Source organism: Gadus chalcogrammus, chromosome 12 (genome assembly GCF_026213295.1).
Source record: "Gadus chalcogrammus isolate NIFS_2021 chromosome 12, NIFS_Gcha_1.0, whole genome shotgun sequence".
NCBI lineage: Eukaryota > Metazoa > Chordata > Actinopteri > Gadiformes > Gadidae > Gadus > Gadus chalcogrammus.
In genome coordinates, this window is record NC_079423.1 from 2,147,443 (window position 1) to 2,161,129 (window position 13,687).

Consider the following 13,687-nt stretch of genomic DNA (forward strand, 5'->3'; position numbering starts at 1 on the left):
CTTTTGATTTCCCTTTGAAAACAATGGGATCTGACACTTCAGGGTTAAACCCTCATGTCGTTCGTCCTCTAGTGGTTCCTTGTATTGGTCTTGTTAAACTAGCAGTTTACCATAACTTTTTGAAGAAGAACTAATCTTCAAATAGACCAGAATTCCTTTTCGCAGCACTGCCAAAGGATTATGGTTCCTATGGCTACTGATAATAATTATCGAGCTGTAAGAAAAAGCCCAAACAAATCTAAACACACTTTTCAGAATGCTGAATAAACACAGCAATGATTGTCCTGACACCCAGGATAGAAGTACGCACACATCTGCACACACGGAGACTTACGCAAAAGGGAAAATGTGAGTTGTCCAATGCTTAACATAAATCATACGATTGCCAGTAAAATCACATTTCCTGCCTTCTAAACATCTCAATAGTTCTGTGAGGAGGGAGAAAGTGCTTTTCAACTGCCGTTTTCCACATTAAAAAGCAGCACAGGGATGGCGTGCCATGTAGACTATATCATTACAGTCAGACAGCAGGAGCAGCAGTGGGTAATTGAACCAAATAAACAAGCAGGAACAAGAGAAAGACTTGAGAGAGGGAAGACAAGAGAGAGGGAGAGAGAGCCATGTGAAGGGATAATTCTTGCATGTATGAATGCTTTCTCTTTTACAGAGTAGAAAAGAAGCAATAGCTACAGTAGAAAAGTTACATAGTGCAGGTTCAACGTCACTACAGGTGATGGCCACTACTAGCCAAAGTAATGGCCACAACTATTAGCCAAAATAATGGCCACTAGTGGCCAAAGTAATTGCCACAACTACGAGCCAAAGTAATGGCCACTACTTCTATTCTAGCCAAAGTAATGGCCACTAATACTAGCCAAAGTAATGGCCACCACTACTATTCAAAGTAATTGCCACTAATACTAGCCAAAGTTATGACCACCACTACTAGCCAAATTAATGGCCAGTAGTTTCTCTCCAGCATGGGAAATAACCTCTCTGCCTCCCCTTTGCTTATGACGTGCCTCTTAAATATAATAAATAAATAAGTTACGTGTTCATCATTTTGGTTTGATCTTTCAGACGGTTTCCACACAATATTCCATACCATAGAATTTAGGGAGGGGGGGCTTGCTATGTGTGGTTAACGCGGTGGTTACATGTGGTCGGCAGTGAAGCCACTTCGCTCTGATTCAAATGCCTCCCCCCCCCCCCGCCCCCCCTCAGTCTTTGTACTACAGGGAGTCCCCTGTCAATGTAGTTCACTTCTACTGTTAACTAACCCGGACATCCTGTACACTGGCGTGGTTCTCCAGTGCTGCCTCTCGGGCCAGGACCTGAGTGTTTGCTTTAGGGAGAAATGATGCGAGGCTGATGAACACGCGGTGGGAAAGAGCCAAGTGGAGGGGGGAGTGAATGCATAAAAAGCCTACTTCATTTGGAGAGAAGTCTTGACACAGATACACGTGTAAGAGGGAAGGGAAAACTAGCTAATGGGGGGGGGGGGGGGGGGGGGGCAAGAGAAAAAAACTATTGATTGACAAGTTTTCACCCCCAACTAAATAAATATTTAGATTTTTAGGCCGGTCAGGTATTTATTTATTGGTGGCCCGGTTGGTGTGCATAAAGAGCCGGTTGTGGCGAGGAGCAAGATGGGCCGTCTCCAAGATCCTTAATGCTATTCAACAGGCTCTCGATAGATATGTAGGGGTGATTTGAGAACCACCGTGTTTCAAACACCAAGGGGCCTCCTCGCGGAAACGCAATGGTAACAAGACTGGAGAAGACAGGGGCACGGGACAGGAGGAACGCCGGAAACTGTAGTTAAGAAATGCATTATTCATTCATACTGTATCTCTCTTATTCCCATGTGCAGAACTTGATATTAAGACACAATGATATTGGTATGTTCGGCTTATTGCATGAGCCTTGATCAAGTGTTGCTCGTTAGGGGTGGGGGGAAAACTATTATAATAGCCGTAAGAATTGCTATTCTTATCTTCTATGATTCTTAATCTATAAACTCAAATCAAGCCTCGATTTACAATCGGGAATCGTTTTGAATCGAGTATCTATTTTGAATCTAGTCGTGAACCCATGAATCATAAACACTCTGTTGCTCGGTCATCAAAAACACTGGATTAACTAGTGGCCATCTAGTCGTCCTTCTATTGAATAAACAGTCGGGAGAGTAGGATCAGAGCTGTGCATAAAACATACACAGTAAAAATCTTGTCTCTCCAACACCCACCCACACCAATATCCTCAATCTTTGTTGTAATCTGGTGTTGTGATTTACTATTTATGGATTTTACAACAGATTGACTTTGTTTTACCTCCACCAGAGGCTCAGCTTTTTAGCTGACATTAAATTGCAGGAAGGCTAGCGGGGGGGGGGGGGGGGGGGGTCATGCTTGGCCTCAGCTTGTGGTAGTAGATACTTTATCAGTCGTCTCAAACGACGGTCTGAGTGAACTTTATTTAGCCCTCAATTAATCAACGCCGGCACGAGAAAAGAAAAAAATACACGCTTTCCCTTCCATTTTACAAAGTGTACCCCATGTGCAGCTTTGAAGTTAATATAGGCCTTTGCCTGTTAAAGTATATGGCACTAAAATATGGAGGATAAAGAGCTCTCTTCTTCTGCTTCAGAGTTGTCTCCGGGTGGAATCGCAGGGCTGACATGTTATCAACGCATTCCAGCCACTGAGTCCAAACAGGGTAAACAATGGGGCCATTTGACTCACGCATCTCAGGCGTCTGTCAGAAAACACAGTGCTAACCTTGTCACGCTAGGACATGAAGCATTCAATGATAGCGGTCATGTGCTACAGCAGTGACAGCCAGGAAAATTGCCAAAGCAATTGGTTTTCTTCATTCGACTCAAGTACCAACAATGTTCATTTATATTCCATTTTCTTTAGCATTATTATTATATTATGACCGCCTTATTACGTTACCAACCACCCATTTAAACATAGCGTTTTCAATTACCTTCTGCACTGAGTCCTACATGATGAATCTGGAAACTAATTTTCTGGTGGCCGTACATCTGAGTCTCTTGTAGCAGATTGAATAGATTAAAAAAATATTTATCACTGTGTCAATTAAACATTTAAATATCATCAGATAATAAAAGGACAAGGCCAGGATGCAGATGTAGAATCGCTGCTTATATTAAAAGAGTGATTTTAATAACGTGTTTGTTTTTGTACTGTATATAGGTGCTTTTAGAAACCTTGCCGTTGGCTGTTTTTTGGATGTGGCATGTTTGTCTTATGCGGCTGAAGCATGGGTGAAAGCCCAAGCCAATGTTCCACTTTGTGGGACAATAAAATTAACCTCCAATCTTGAACATTAATTAAAGAATTAGCAGAGGACATCCTCCCAACAAGCCCGCCCCCCGGCCGCTTGTTGAACCCGGGGCAGAGGGAACCCATGCACGACGTGCCTCGTAACAAATGTAAAGTAGGTAATGGCTGAACCAGGCTGCCATGGTTAAGTAGCACTGATATTTTAAATCAGTGACATGAAACAGTGCTAAGGCGCATGATGTACGACCGCGTGCTGATTAACCCCACCGTCTGCGTTCCCCCACTTCTTTTTCACACACTCTAAAACTGACTCTGTGGTGTCCCAAAAAAAAAAAATCAGTTTGCTCTGTTTCAGAAATAAAGAGAGCCGTCACATCCATCAGTGTCTGCCAAAAGCTTTTAGGGATGATCTCTGGCAGATGACCTGAGAGTTTGCAGCGAGGGAGAGCGAGAGAAGGCATTTTTACACTACCAAGCCGGTAGGGTCTCAGCTTGACATGCCCTGCAATTTCACTGTCTTGCCTGTTATACCGAGGGGTATAATCCCCATTTGTAAAGAATATCACCTTTTCTCCCATGATGGTCAGCAGCTCGCAGATTGCACCTTCTCTCCAGTTAGAACTACTCATGTTGCTATCGCTGCATTGTCTCTTTTGTAGGGACAACGCAGCAAGACCCCAAGTCCCGCCCCTGGAACCGTGAAGCCGTTTAATTGCATTTACATGAAAATGAAATCGCTAGTATGTGTATGGTCCGAGAGGGTAAATTGGGGTGCGAAATCAAGCCGGTATATTACCTCTGTCAGTGTAAATGCGCGGACCATGCCAGGAAAAAAGGCGAGCAAAAGATGGAATATTTGGCAGTGTGAAAACGTTTCGAGAGAGAGAGGGACACAGACAGTGATAGAGATAAAAAAAAAAAGAGAGACTGAGACAAAAAGACAGAGACAGATTAAGAGAGAGACAGAGAGAGCCAGGGCTTCATTTCAGAAGCAGAGCTGAGCGATCTAGGTGACGATATAGGTGCAACCTAGCTGGCCTGAGCCAGACCCCAGCAGGCCACAAAGAGAAGGATGTTCAAATGTTCACTGGATTACCTAAAGCAACGATTGCACACTAATCTTTAGTGCCAATTTGTGTACCTACTAGTCATTTGAGACCTAGTTATGTATTGATGCAACAAAAATATAATAGAAGTTCCTCCATGGCTAAATAACATGCAGCAAGTGCAGGGAGAGAGCAGAACAGCCTGGCTGGCTGGGAGGGTTCCCCGCCCCAGAGGTAAAGTGCCTTTACTGTCAACAGCGTGCCTCTGGTGCGTAAAGGCGGGAACCAACCTACATGATTTATACCAAGAGTTTGTGAACAAGGGTGACTGCCTTCAGATAAGAACATTAGTTTGAAAAAGCCTCATAAAGTTAGATGTAGCTGTCTACATAAAATCAAGGGTAACACTTTGCAATAAGGCTTCATTTTTTAAACATTAATCAACATTACTTAATGCCTTGCAAGCATCAATGGTCATTATTAAACACTTATCTAATGTTCTAGTATTAATGTAATAATGGTGTTGTTATCTAAGGTAATGGTGTTCATGTTAACTCAGATAATTATATAATAAGATAATTATGTATAATAATTTATACATAATTTAAAGGGTGACTGTTAACCCTAACCCCTATGCTAATGCTGTATAATAATGCTTATAACCGCATTAACTATGCTAATTAATGGTTAATTGATGTACCCTTAGTGGAATTTTTTACCAAAACAAGGCTAAACACTGCTTACCATCGGTAACAGACTAGAGAAGATTAGAAGCATATATGGATCCCTGCTCCTGGTGTAGTAACCAGAGACTAAAAGAGCAGCCTAAAACCCGGCACCTAAATGGCGGAGTTATGGAAGCTGCAAAGACGTCTGGTTTTCTTCTACTTATGGCCATGTTTTACTTCCCCCAACGTAGAGAGTCGGGGGGCCGAGATCCACAAAGAGCTTAAGCCCCCTTTGCCCCATTGTTGTTTGATTATGCCGCACTGCCCCTTGCTTGAAGCTACAGACACATCCAAGACATTTCCGTTTTGTCTTTTTAACCTGCTTGGGCAGCACATTCGAGTTATTCTGGATTGTTCTTCTCAGCCTCACTTGTGTGTCACTGAAGTTAAAAGTGTCTGCTAAACGACTCCATGTAAAATCAAGTGGAAATGATAAAAGGGCAAACGTTAATAGATTTCACGGTGCTGTAAGGACAGGGTCACAAGAGTTCAAACATGTTTCCCCAAAATCTATTCAACAATCAAGAGTCAAGAGTGACAAACAAAGTTATTGTGCTCCTCTAAATAGCAAGCATTTAAAGTAGTTATTGTATAGGAAGTATAGATACCAATACCCTCATCAACACCATAGATAAGCCTGGTCAATAACCTGTTGAGTTTGGATTGAAGGCAACAAAAATAATTTAGTGATGTAACATTTCTTCCATGAATGGGACTTTTGTGAAATTGTATTTGACAATTTCAAAAAAACACACACACACACAATTGTAAATTGTGTGTGTGTGTGTGTGTGGGTTCAGAATTGAATACGTTTTTAGAGAATTACAGTGGATTAAAATTCCAGTCAACCTCCTCAGCGAGAGAGAGATACTGGAAGAAGATAAGAAGAGGGACAAGAATGAGGTCTCCGAACCAAGGTCTCCGAGAGCCGGACCGCGGGTCCGTATCAGTGAGCTCACTCCATTATGAAAGAGGCCTGCCAGTAAATAACGGCCACAACCATTCAGGGAGCACAAGATAATCCAAACAAAATCTTAAGAAAATAAAAATGTGTAAATCACTAGCCATCTGGAACGTTTTCCTTCTGTTAAACAAAACTGAAAACATAAAAACATACTGAATTCCTATAATTCTTTAAGATTGATCACTGCAACTTTTTCTTTGCGTGTAACAAATCATGTTGAGGCCTACTTTTTCTAAAACCAGATAGTATTTAATTCATTGGTTGAACCCATAGACTATATACAATTATTTATACTAAGCTAAACAAATGCATTGCAAATATGTTGAGGCATGAATGTTAAGGGCAACAACTAAGACAATAGCCATCCAGCTGAGAGAATCAGTGTTATTAAAACCCCCATTGTCTTTCTATGGAGTTAAAAAATGTTGAATGGTTTCTCCTTGGTCCCTTACGGCGCACAGGCTTCAGAGTACAAACAAAAGATCATCTCAAAACGATGGGTCATTTGCATGAGACTAGTGGAGCCTGCATGCTGCCACTCATGTACTGAATCGTTTTAACACAATTTCCGATTAGTTAAATTCATTTTTTTTTTTTTTTGGTGCAATGGTGTGCCTAATAGGCTACACATGGAGAGGAGACTGCAAAGAAGAACATGAATCTGGAAAAAGATGTAGCTCTCTTACCTGTTGCGCCTAAGTCTTGAATAATTTGGAGAAACACAACAGTCCAGATAACTTTTGCCTGACATCTCCGCAGATGATGGGTCCAGGTTTCCCGATTTGGATACATTCCTCCGGATCAGCGCTAACGGTAAGTCCCTTTTTCACATCCACTGCATCAGTCGAGCACACGTGCAAAAAAAGAAAGTTCGTGTATCGTCAACGAAAAAAACACTCAACACTATCTCGTCAAATATCCCGGTTGTTTAACGTACAGAGCGTAGACACCATTAGAAGACGAGGGATCTCCTCGTGATAATGTGAACCTGAAGAAACCACCAATACGTATTCTTCCTCGTATGTTTCTCCCCGCTCCTCTCTCTATTCTCGACTGTCTAGGTCCAAAACTATCTTCCCCCCCTCCGCTGTGAGCGAGTACTTCGCGGGACGACTTGCGCCCAGCGCCACCTGGCTCTGATTAGGATGCAATGCGTCGCCACCGCGCGTCCGTTACAGGAACTGCCACGAAACGTTTGTTTCAACAGTTTCAAAGATGTCATGTATTTCGCCAGGGGTCACAGGGACAGGGTAAACGTCCACCATAATATTTAAAACACATGGTCCCCCCAATACAAATATGAAAGAAGCAGACTTGATCTAAATCTTAAATGGACTTGATCTACAAAAAATAATAGACACAACTTCTGTTTAGGTACATTTTGGATAGTTTAAGTCATTTCTATATCGAAATTGACATTGCTACACCATTGGAGTAGCGCCACATCAAGGTAATTATTTTAATGAGGTTGAACAATTACGTCAAAGCGATATCATTTCTTAGCCTCTATTGATCCTGACCCTGACTCTGTCGGCGAATCAAGCCAATTCAACCCTGAGACAAAATCTAAATGTCTGCTGGGCTGTATTTGTTTAGTATGAAGTCTTTAACGGTATGTTGAGTTAGTCCTTTTTTTTCAGTTTACAAATGACATCAACTGCAACAAGAACCCTGTATACAGCTTCACAACATTTCACCTTCTAGTTTGACCTCCGACCCCAAGAATTTTTACAACCCTCAGTCTGTCCTTTCAAACAGGAATTCCAAGCAACCAAGTAGGCTCCTAAGCCCCCTCTGACCAAAGAAAGGTGTGGATAATGATGATGGATGAAGATGATGATGAATTCACAGTGTCTGCGTTGGGCATAATCCGACCTAGTAAATCATCATTCTTTGATCAAGCGAGTAGCGAGGACTGAAACAAGTATAACCCGAATCATCTTGATCATCACTGCACTCACGCACACATGCACACTAACATGTAAGGACATCAGACAAACCAAGGCAGAAACAAAGGCATATGCACATACACACACACACACACGTATGCATACACAGACAGACACATGTATGCACATGTGCATGCACACTTGAGGACACACACAAACACCCACAAAAAGACATATGCCCACAAACACACACACACACACGCACCCACACACACACACACACACACACACACAACTTGCACGCCTGTGGAATTTCACTCACTGATTATCAATGCACTATAAGAGTTACATATTTGTTTAATAATATTAATAGGCATTATTAGTTTATAGCTTACATACGTTTATTCTTTCTTATGCATATTCATTTAGGTTTTATTATGCATACTAGTTTATTCATTCTTGTGCATACTAGTTTACTCATTCTTATGCATACTAGTTTATTAATTCTTTGCCATTAAGGAAAAGTACTGGCTATACATCTTGAGTGTCCACAGGCTTGGCAAAATGGCTGCCAACTTCTCCTACAGATGTGTTGAAAGCAGGCAGAAAATTCCCTACCCACAGGGATCAATAAAGACTCTACTCAACTTACTCCACTTTGTATGGCTGACTTCAAGTCTTCCTTACTGTAAGCCAATGCATTCCCTCCTCTGTTGTTTCTCATCTTAACATTGATGAAGGCTGAGCAGTTTGGTAGCTGGTTATTGATCGCCGCTTACACCTGATCAGAACCAGGAATGTGGTCTAGTCACAAAATTGAAAGGTAAATAGAGAGAGTGCAATGTTTTCACTAATGATGATGATGATGGGGCGTTCATAGTTTCTCAGAAGGTAAGAAAGTTTGGCTGATGTCTGCTAGAAGGTTTTTTAGTCAAGAGAGAGTTTAAGGAACTGTCAATAGGCAAAGCTCTGGTTGAACCTGGTTAATATGATATATGATATCCCCCCCACACACACACACACGTGTGTGTGTGTGTGTGTGTGTGTGTGTGTGTGTGTGTGTGTGTGTGTGTGTGTTTGTGTGTATCCGAGCAATGCAGCACATTTGACAACAAAGAGATCCTGTCTGCCAAATGAGAGTCACATCACACCGAGAGCCGATGGAAACTGAGCAGCTCCTAATTGCTGTCAAATCAAATGAAATCATTCCTGACTGATTACGATTCAATGGAACGTGTGGCATGATATACAGCACATGTCCTTCTTCTTTTCCTCTCAATCATCTCATTTTAAATAGCTATTTAAGCAGGAGAATGAAACTGACCTCAGCCATATGTGGGGTGTTTTCATTCTGTAGCATGAAGGCTCTCAAAGCTGCATGGGATGGGGGGGGGGCTGGTGGTGTACACGTGGCACCGATTGAGTGCTACAAATATCTCTGACGTAAGAGCATAACAGTTTTTCATCTCTTTCATCTCTTGTAAGTATCGTGGTTGGATGGTGCGTTGGGCAAGTTATTGTTGTGTTGAGTTAGTGGGGTGGTTAGTTAACTGTGATTGCTGAGTTAGTGTGTTGGCTTAATGTGTTGGGTTGGTTAGTGTGTTGGGTTTGTTAGTGGGTTGGGTTTGTTAGTGTGTTGGGTTTGTTAGTGTGGTGGGCTGGTTAATGTGGTGGGTTAGTTAGTGTTGGGCTTCTTAGTATGATGGGTAAGTAGGTGTGTTTGGTTTGTTAGTGTGTTGGGTTAGTACGTGTGGCGGATTAGTGTATTGGGTAAGTTATTTAGTTGGGGTCTCTTCTGGGGTGGGTTAGTTAGTGGTGGCTTTTTCAGATCATCATATCTGCATCAACAGATGCAGATATGATGATCAACAGATGCAGATATGGAGCCCCTGGGGGAGGGAGAGGCTGACCGGGAGATCTCCATAAGTAGAGGAGAGGAGAGGAGAGGAGAGGGGACCAGGGCGATGACAGACTGTCCCCTGTCTTCATTCTTTACTGGAGATCCCTCACTCTCTTTTTCTTCTTGTTGCTTGTTATAGTTATTTCTTATAGTAGTTCTCTCTCTCTCTCTCTCTCCAAATGTGTTAGCACTTCTCAATCAGTCACGCTAACACGGGATGGTTCCACCTCCCTTCAACTTTTGTGTCTCTTCCCCTTCCCTCCCTGCCCCCATCATGCCTCTCACTCTCCCTCCTTATTGACCGCTCACTGCCCGATCTCTGCACTCGCTCTCCCCCCTCATCGACCCCTTACCGCCCCATCTCTCAACTCACTCTCCCCCCTCATCAATCGCTTCGCCTCAATCGAAATTTAGGGCAAATATCTGTGTAAACATGTCAAGACTCTTGGTGAAAGCTGTAGCCCACATGTATCAACATACTCTAAGTTGTTCACGATCATTCCAGATTTATTTCTTGTTCCTTCTTGATTTGTTAGGTGTTCGGTGTCTCATGCATCTTTCAACTGTGGAGACCAAATTCCTCTTTGAGGACAATAAAGACAAAGGACAAAATAAAAATCATCTGGATTCAAAATCTCTCAATGGGAATGTGTGAAGGGCAGAAGTTCACCCCTGGTATTTATGTGAGATATATACTTTTAATGGCCTTGCATTACAGAATAATTAAGGATATTGATAGTACATTGTATGCATTATCGAGACCATGTCTGCAATTCGAAATGAAGCCTCTTTTGTATACACACATAACACCCTGACGGAGATGTTTATACATATTTGATTAGATATTTAAAAGTTTGGCAGTGTGCTCCAATATCTTCTGGGTGGTCCTGGTTGGTGGTCCTGGTCCTCTTTGCTAACCAAATGTAGATACATTAGTATGCGATTGACAGCTCTCTCCTGATGTGGTAGTTAGATATCAGATACCCGTACACTTGTCCAAACCTTCTCAAAATACTAGTATGGCGATATTATTTTTTTCAGAAATAAACATGTGGCCAGCATATAATCGATGAAATCGGAATAGATTTAATCAAGAGTATACGAAAAACAGATGACACATTATCCCATAAACAACTGATACATTTGAGCTTTGCTTGAAATTACCACATATTGACTTGTTTGTGTATCTTGACATTTTGTAACCTTTATTTTATCCAGATAGAAAACAACTAAGAACAGTTTCTTATTTTCAATGTTGATCTGGTCCAAGAGGCCCCAACAGGAGTACAGATAAAAATAACAAATACACAAATGAAGGGATGTGTGTGTGGTGTGCCTGCATGTGTGCATGTGCGTGTGCGTGCGAGCAGATGGATGTGTCAGGGTGGAAAAAATAAATTATGATGTTATATTGTGTGTGACGGGTGAATGCAAGTGAGAACAGGAGCAACTAAAATATTGTTACGTTTCTGCTTGAAGGCAGACTGTGATGTAAAAGCTGTAAATTTGATTGTCCTGAATGGTGTTCCAGTCAAAAGCTGCTGCAAAATGAAAGGAGTTTCGGCCGAAGGTACTCCTGGATTTGTGAGTTTGCTAAGCTCAGATGATCTTGTGCAGTAAATGCTTCTGGAGAGATGGAGAAGGGAGGAACGATAAGACGGGTTTTGCCCAGGATGATTTTATAAATGAACTGGAGCCATTGTCGTAGTCGGCGGGATTGGAGGGAGGGCCAATCCACCAGTTTGAAAAGTTCACAGTGGTGTGTATTAAAAGTAGCATTGGTGGCGAAGCAGATAGCTGAATGGTGAAGACGGTCCAGTTTGTGTAGTGTTGTTTTTGAAGCCATTTCATAGATTATATCACCATAGTCCAGGGTGGGCAGGATGGCTCATTTTTACAAGCGTAACGACTCTGACCAAAGGAATGTATTTGGTCAACGACTTGCTAAACCATTGAAGAAGGGAGAACCATCTCTGTTTTAATTAAAAGAATGCCATGAAACTGATGCTCATTCAGTTGGACAATGCAGTAATGGGAATTCATCTAAACCAAAGTGCCCGAGTCCACCAGAACGATGGAACATCGTTTCTTTAGATTTTATACTGTGTTCTGTTCTACAGTATCTTACCAAAATAAAAGCCTCGTCAGCCATGGCTCAATCCTGGATGTTCGGACCTCATCACGATTAGAACACAGATCAGAAGAGCGGTCGCGCTCTTTTCTTTTCCATCTTACTCCCCGACTAGCAGGACAAAACTACAAGACAGTAAATACAAAGAGTACAGGGGTAGCATCTTTCTATAAAGGTTGGGTATGGGATTTGCGAAACGCCAGCAGATTTTGAAAATACACAACTCAAATGGTCCCTCTCCTTCAACGCTGACTCTGACTCCACCCATTCCAAGTACCTGGACGCGCAATCATGCACGAGCGCGAACACAGATGCGCGAGAGCGAGCCAGGCTAGCGCAGGGTTTTCCTTCTCTTTGCTGGTGGTGGTGGTGGGGATGGTGGCGTCTTGTCTACCATGGAAATGGTCTTCGACTGCTAGGTCCAAATGTGGATTAACTAGTTCCAGTAGCTACCACAGGATAAGAACAAACAGGAGCTTGCTCTGGGTCACGAGCTCTGGGTCACGAGTACTGCACAAAGGGGTCGCGCGCGGGGCGCGGGGGAGGGGGAGTGCAGTACGACCGTTTGATTGACGTACTTACTGTCCAATGCAACTCGGTGGCTCTGGAAATCATTGGCTGGAGTTTTTCGAGCCCTGCCCGTTCCACAGATGATTGACTTGTTTAATTTTCATGTCAGTACTTCGAACTCAGTGGCTGTAAGTGGGTTATGATAACGATTTCAAGTAATTTTGCAAAAATGGCCAAAAAAGCGAATTCCATACCCAACCTTTAACTTTACAAACATGTTTTAAAGTTGAATTACAAGAAAGATGAGATTGATTTTCGGTTGTGCATGCTAGAACACTTATTGGGACTTTTCGGGGCTGGATTTGAGTTCCGGCACAACTTGCATTCAGGGAGAAAACTCAATGACCCGGTTTATGAAAAGTTTAAAGTTCATGCTTGAAAAAGAAAAAAGGGATATCTAATAAACCCATAGGCTCATCGGCCATACCATGGCGCTGCCAGAACAGAACAAATGGACAGGGTTAACAGCGACTACAAGGATTATATAATTGCAATGAGTGAAATCAAGGGAAAACAGTACTGCCTACAGTCCTAACCTCAGCTTCAGCATAAGGTTCTAATGAAGGAATCCTCTGACCACTAATCCTCTCCACTTAATTGCACATTAGATGCTGAAAAAACATGCTGCAAGGCTGAGCTTTAACCAGAACCGAATGTATATGGTGTGGTCTTTTACTAGTATGAATAGTAGTATCATATTATTATTATTATTTTTTTTGTCTATACATACCGATAATAACAATTCCAATGTTGCTACCATTTAATATAATGGAGCAGAAACAACCAAATACATTTTTTAAAAAGACTTCACTCACATGTTTTTAGAATTGCCTGCTCTCAGAGCTACTTTGTTGGTATATTGTGATGGATCAGGGGTTGTCCGTAACAGTTCTACTCCATTGTTCCCAACCCATAGGCGGTAGAGATGAACAGGACGCTCAACAAAACCTAAACAAAACCAGTGAGCTCCCTGCCAAGCAACGTACGGACATCTGACGGCGGGCGACCAGGCGGGCTTAATGTTAGCCTTGTTGTGATTACCTGACGTAACGACAGCCAATCAAAATACAAGCTGGTAGCCATTACTGGTGCTGGGGAGACTTCCCTCACAAGCACTGTGTCAGCATCATAGCGCTGGAACAACGCGG

General features: G+C 42.3%; 1 protein-coding gene across 1 annotated transcript in view; it reads right to left on the bottom strand.

The window, feature by feature from the left end:
• Positions 1-7,141, bottom strand: part of ror1 (receptor tyrosine kinase-like orphan receptor 1) — a 133,530-nt gene extending 126,389 nt beyond the window's left edge. The window contains exon 1 of the mRNA XM_056604417.1: positions 6,736-7,141. Coding sequence (XP_056460392.1) covers positions 6,736-6,841 — 106 coding nt within the window. The 5' untranslated portion in view covers positions 6,842-7,141. The remainder of the gene's footprint in view (positions 1-6,735) is intronic.
• Between the last annotated feature and the right edge of the window lie 6,546 nt (positions 7,142-13,687).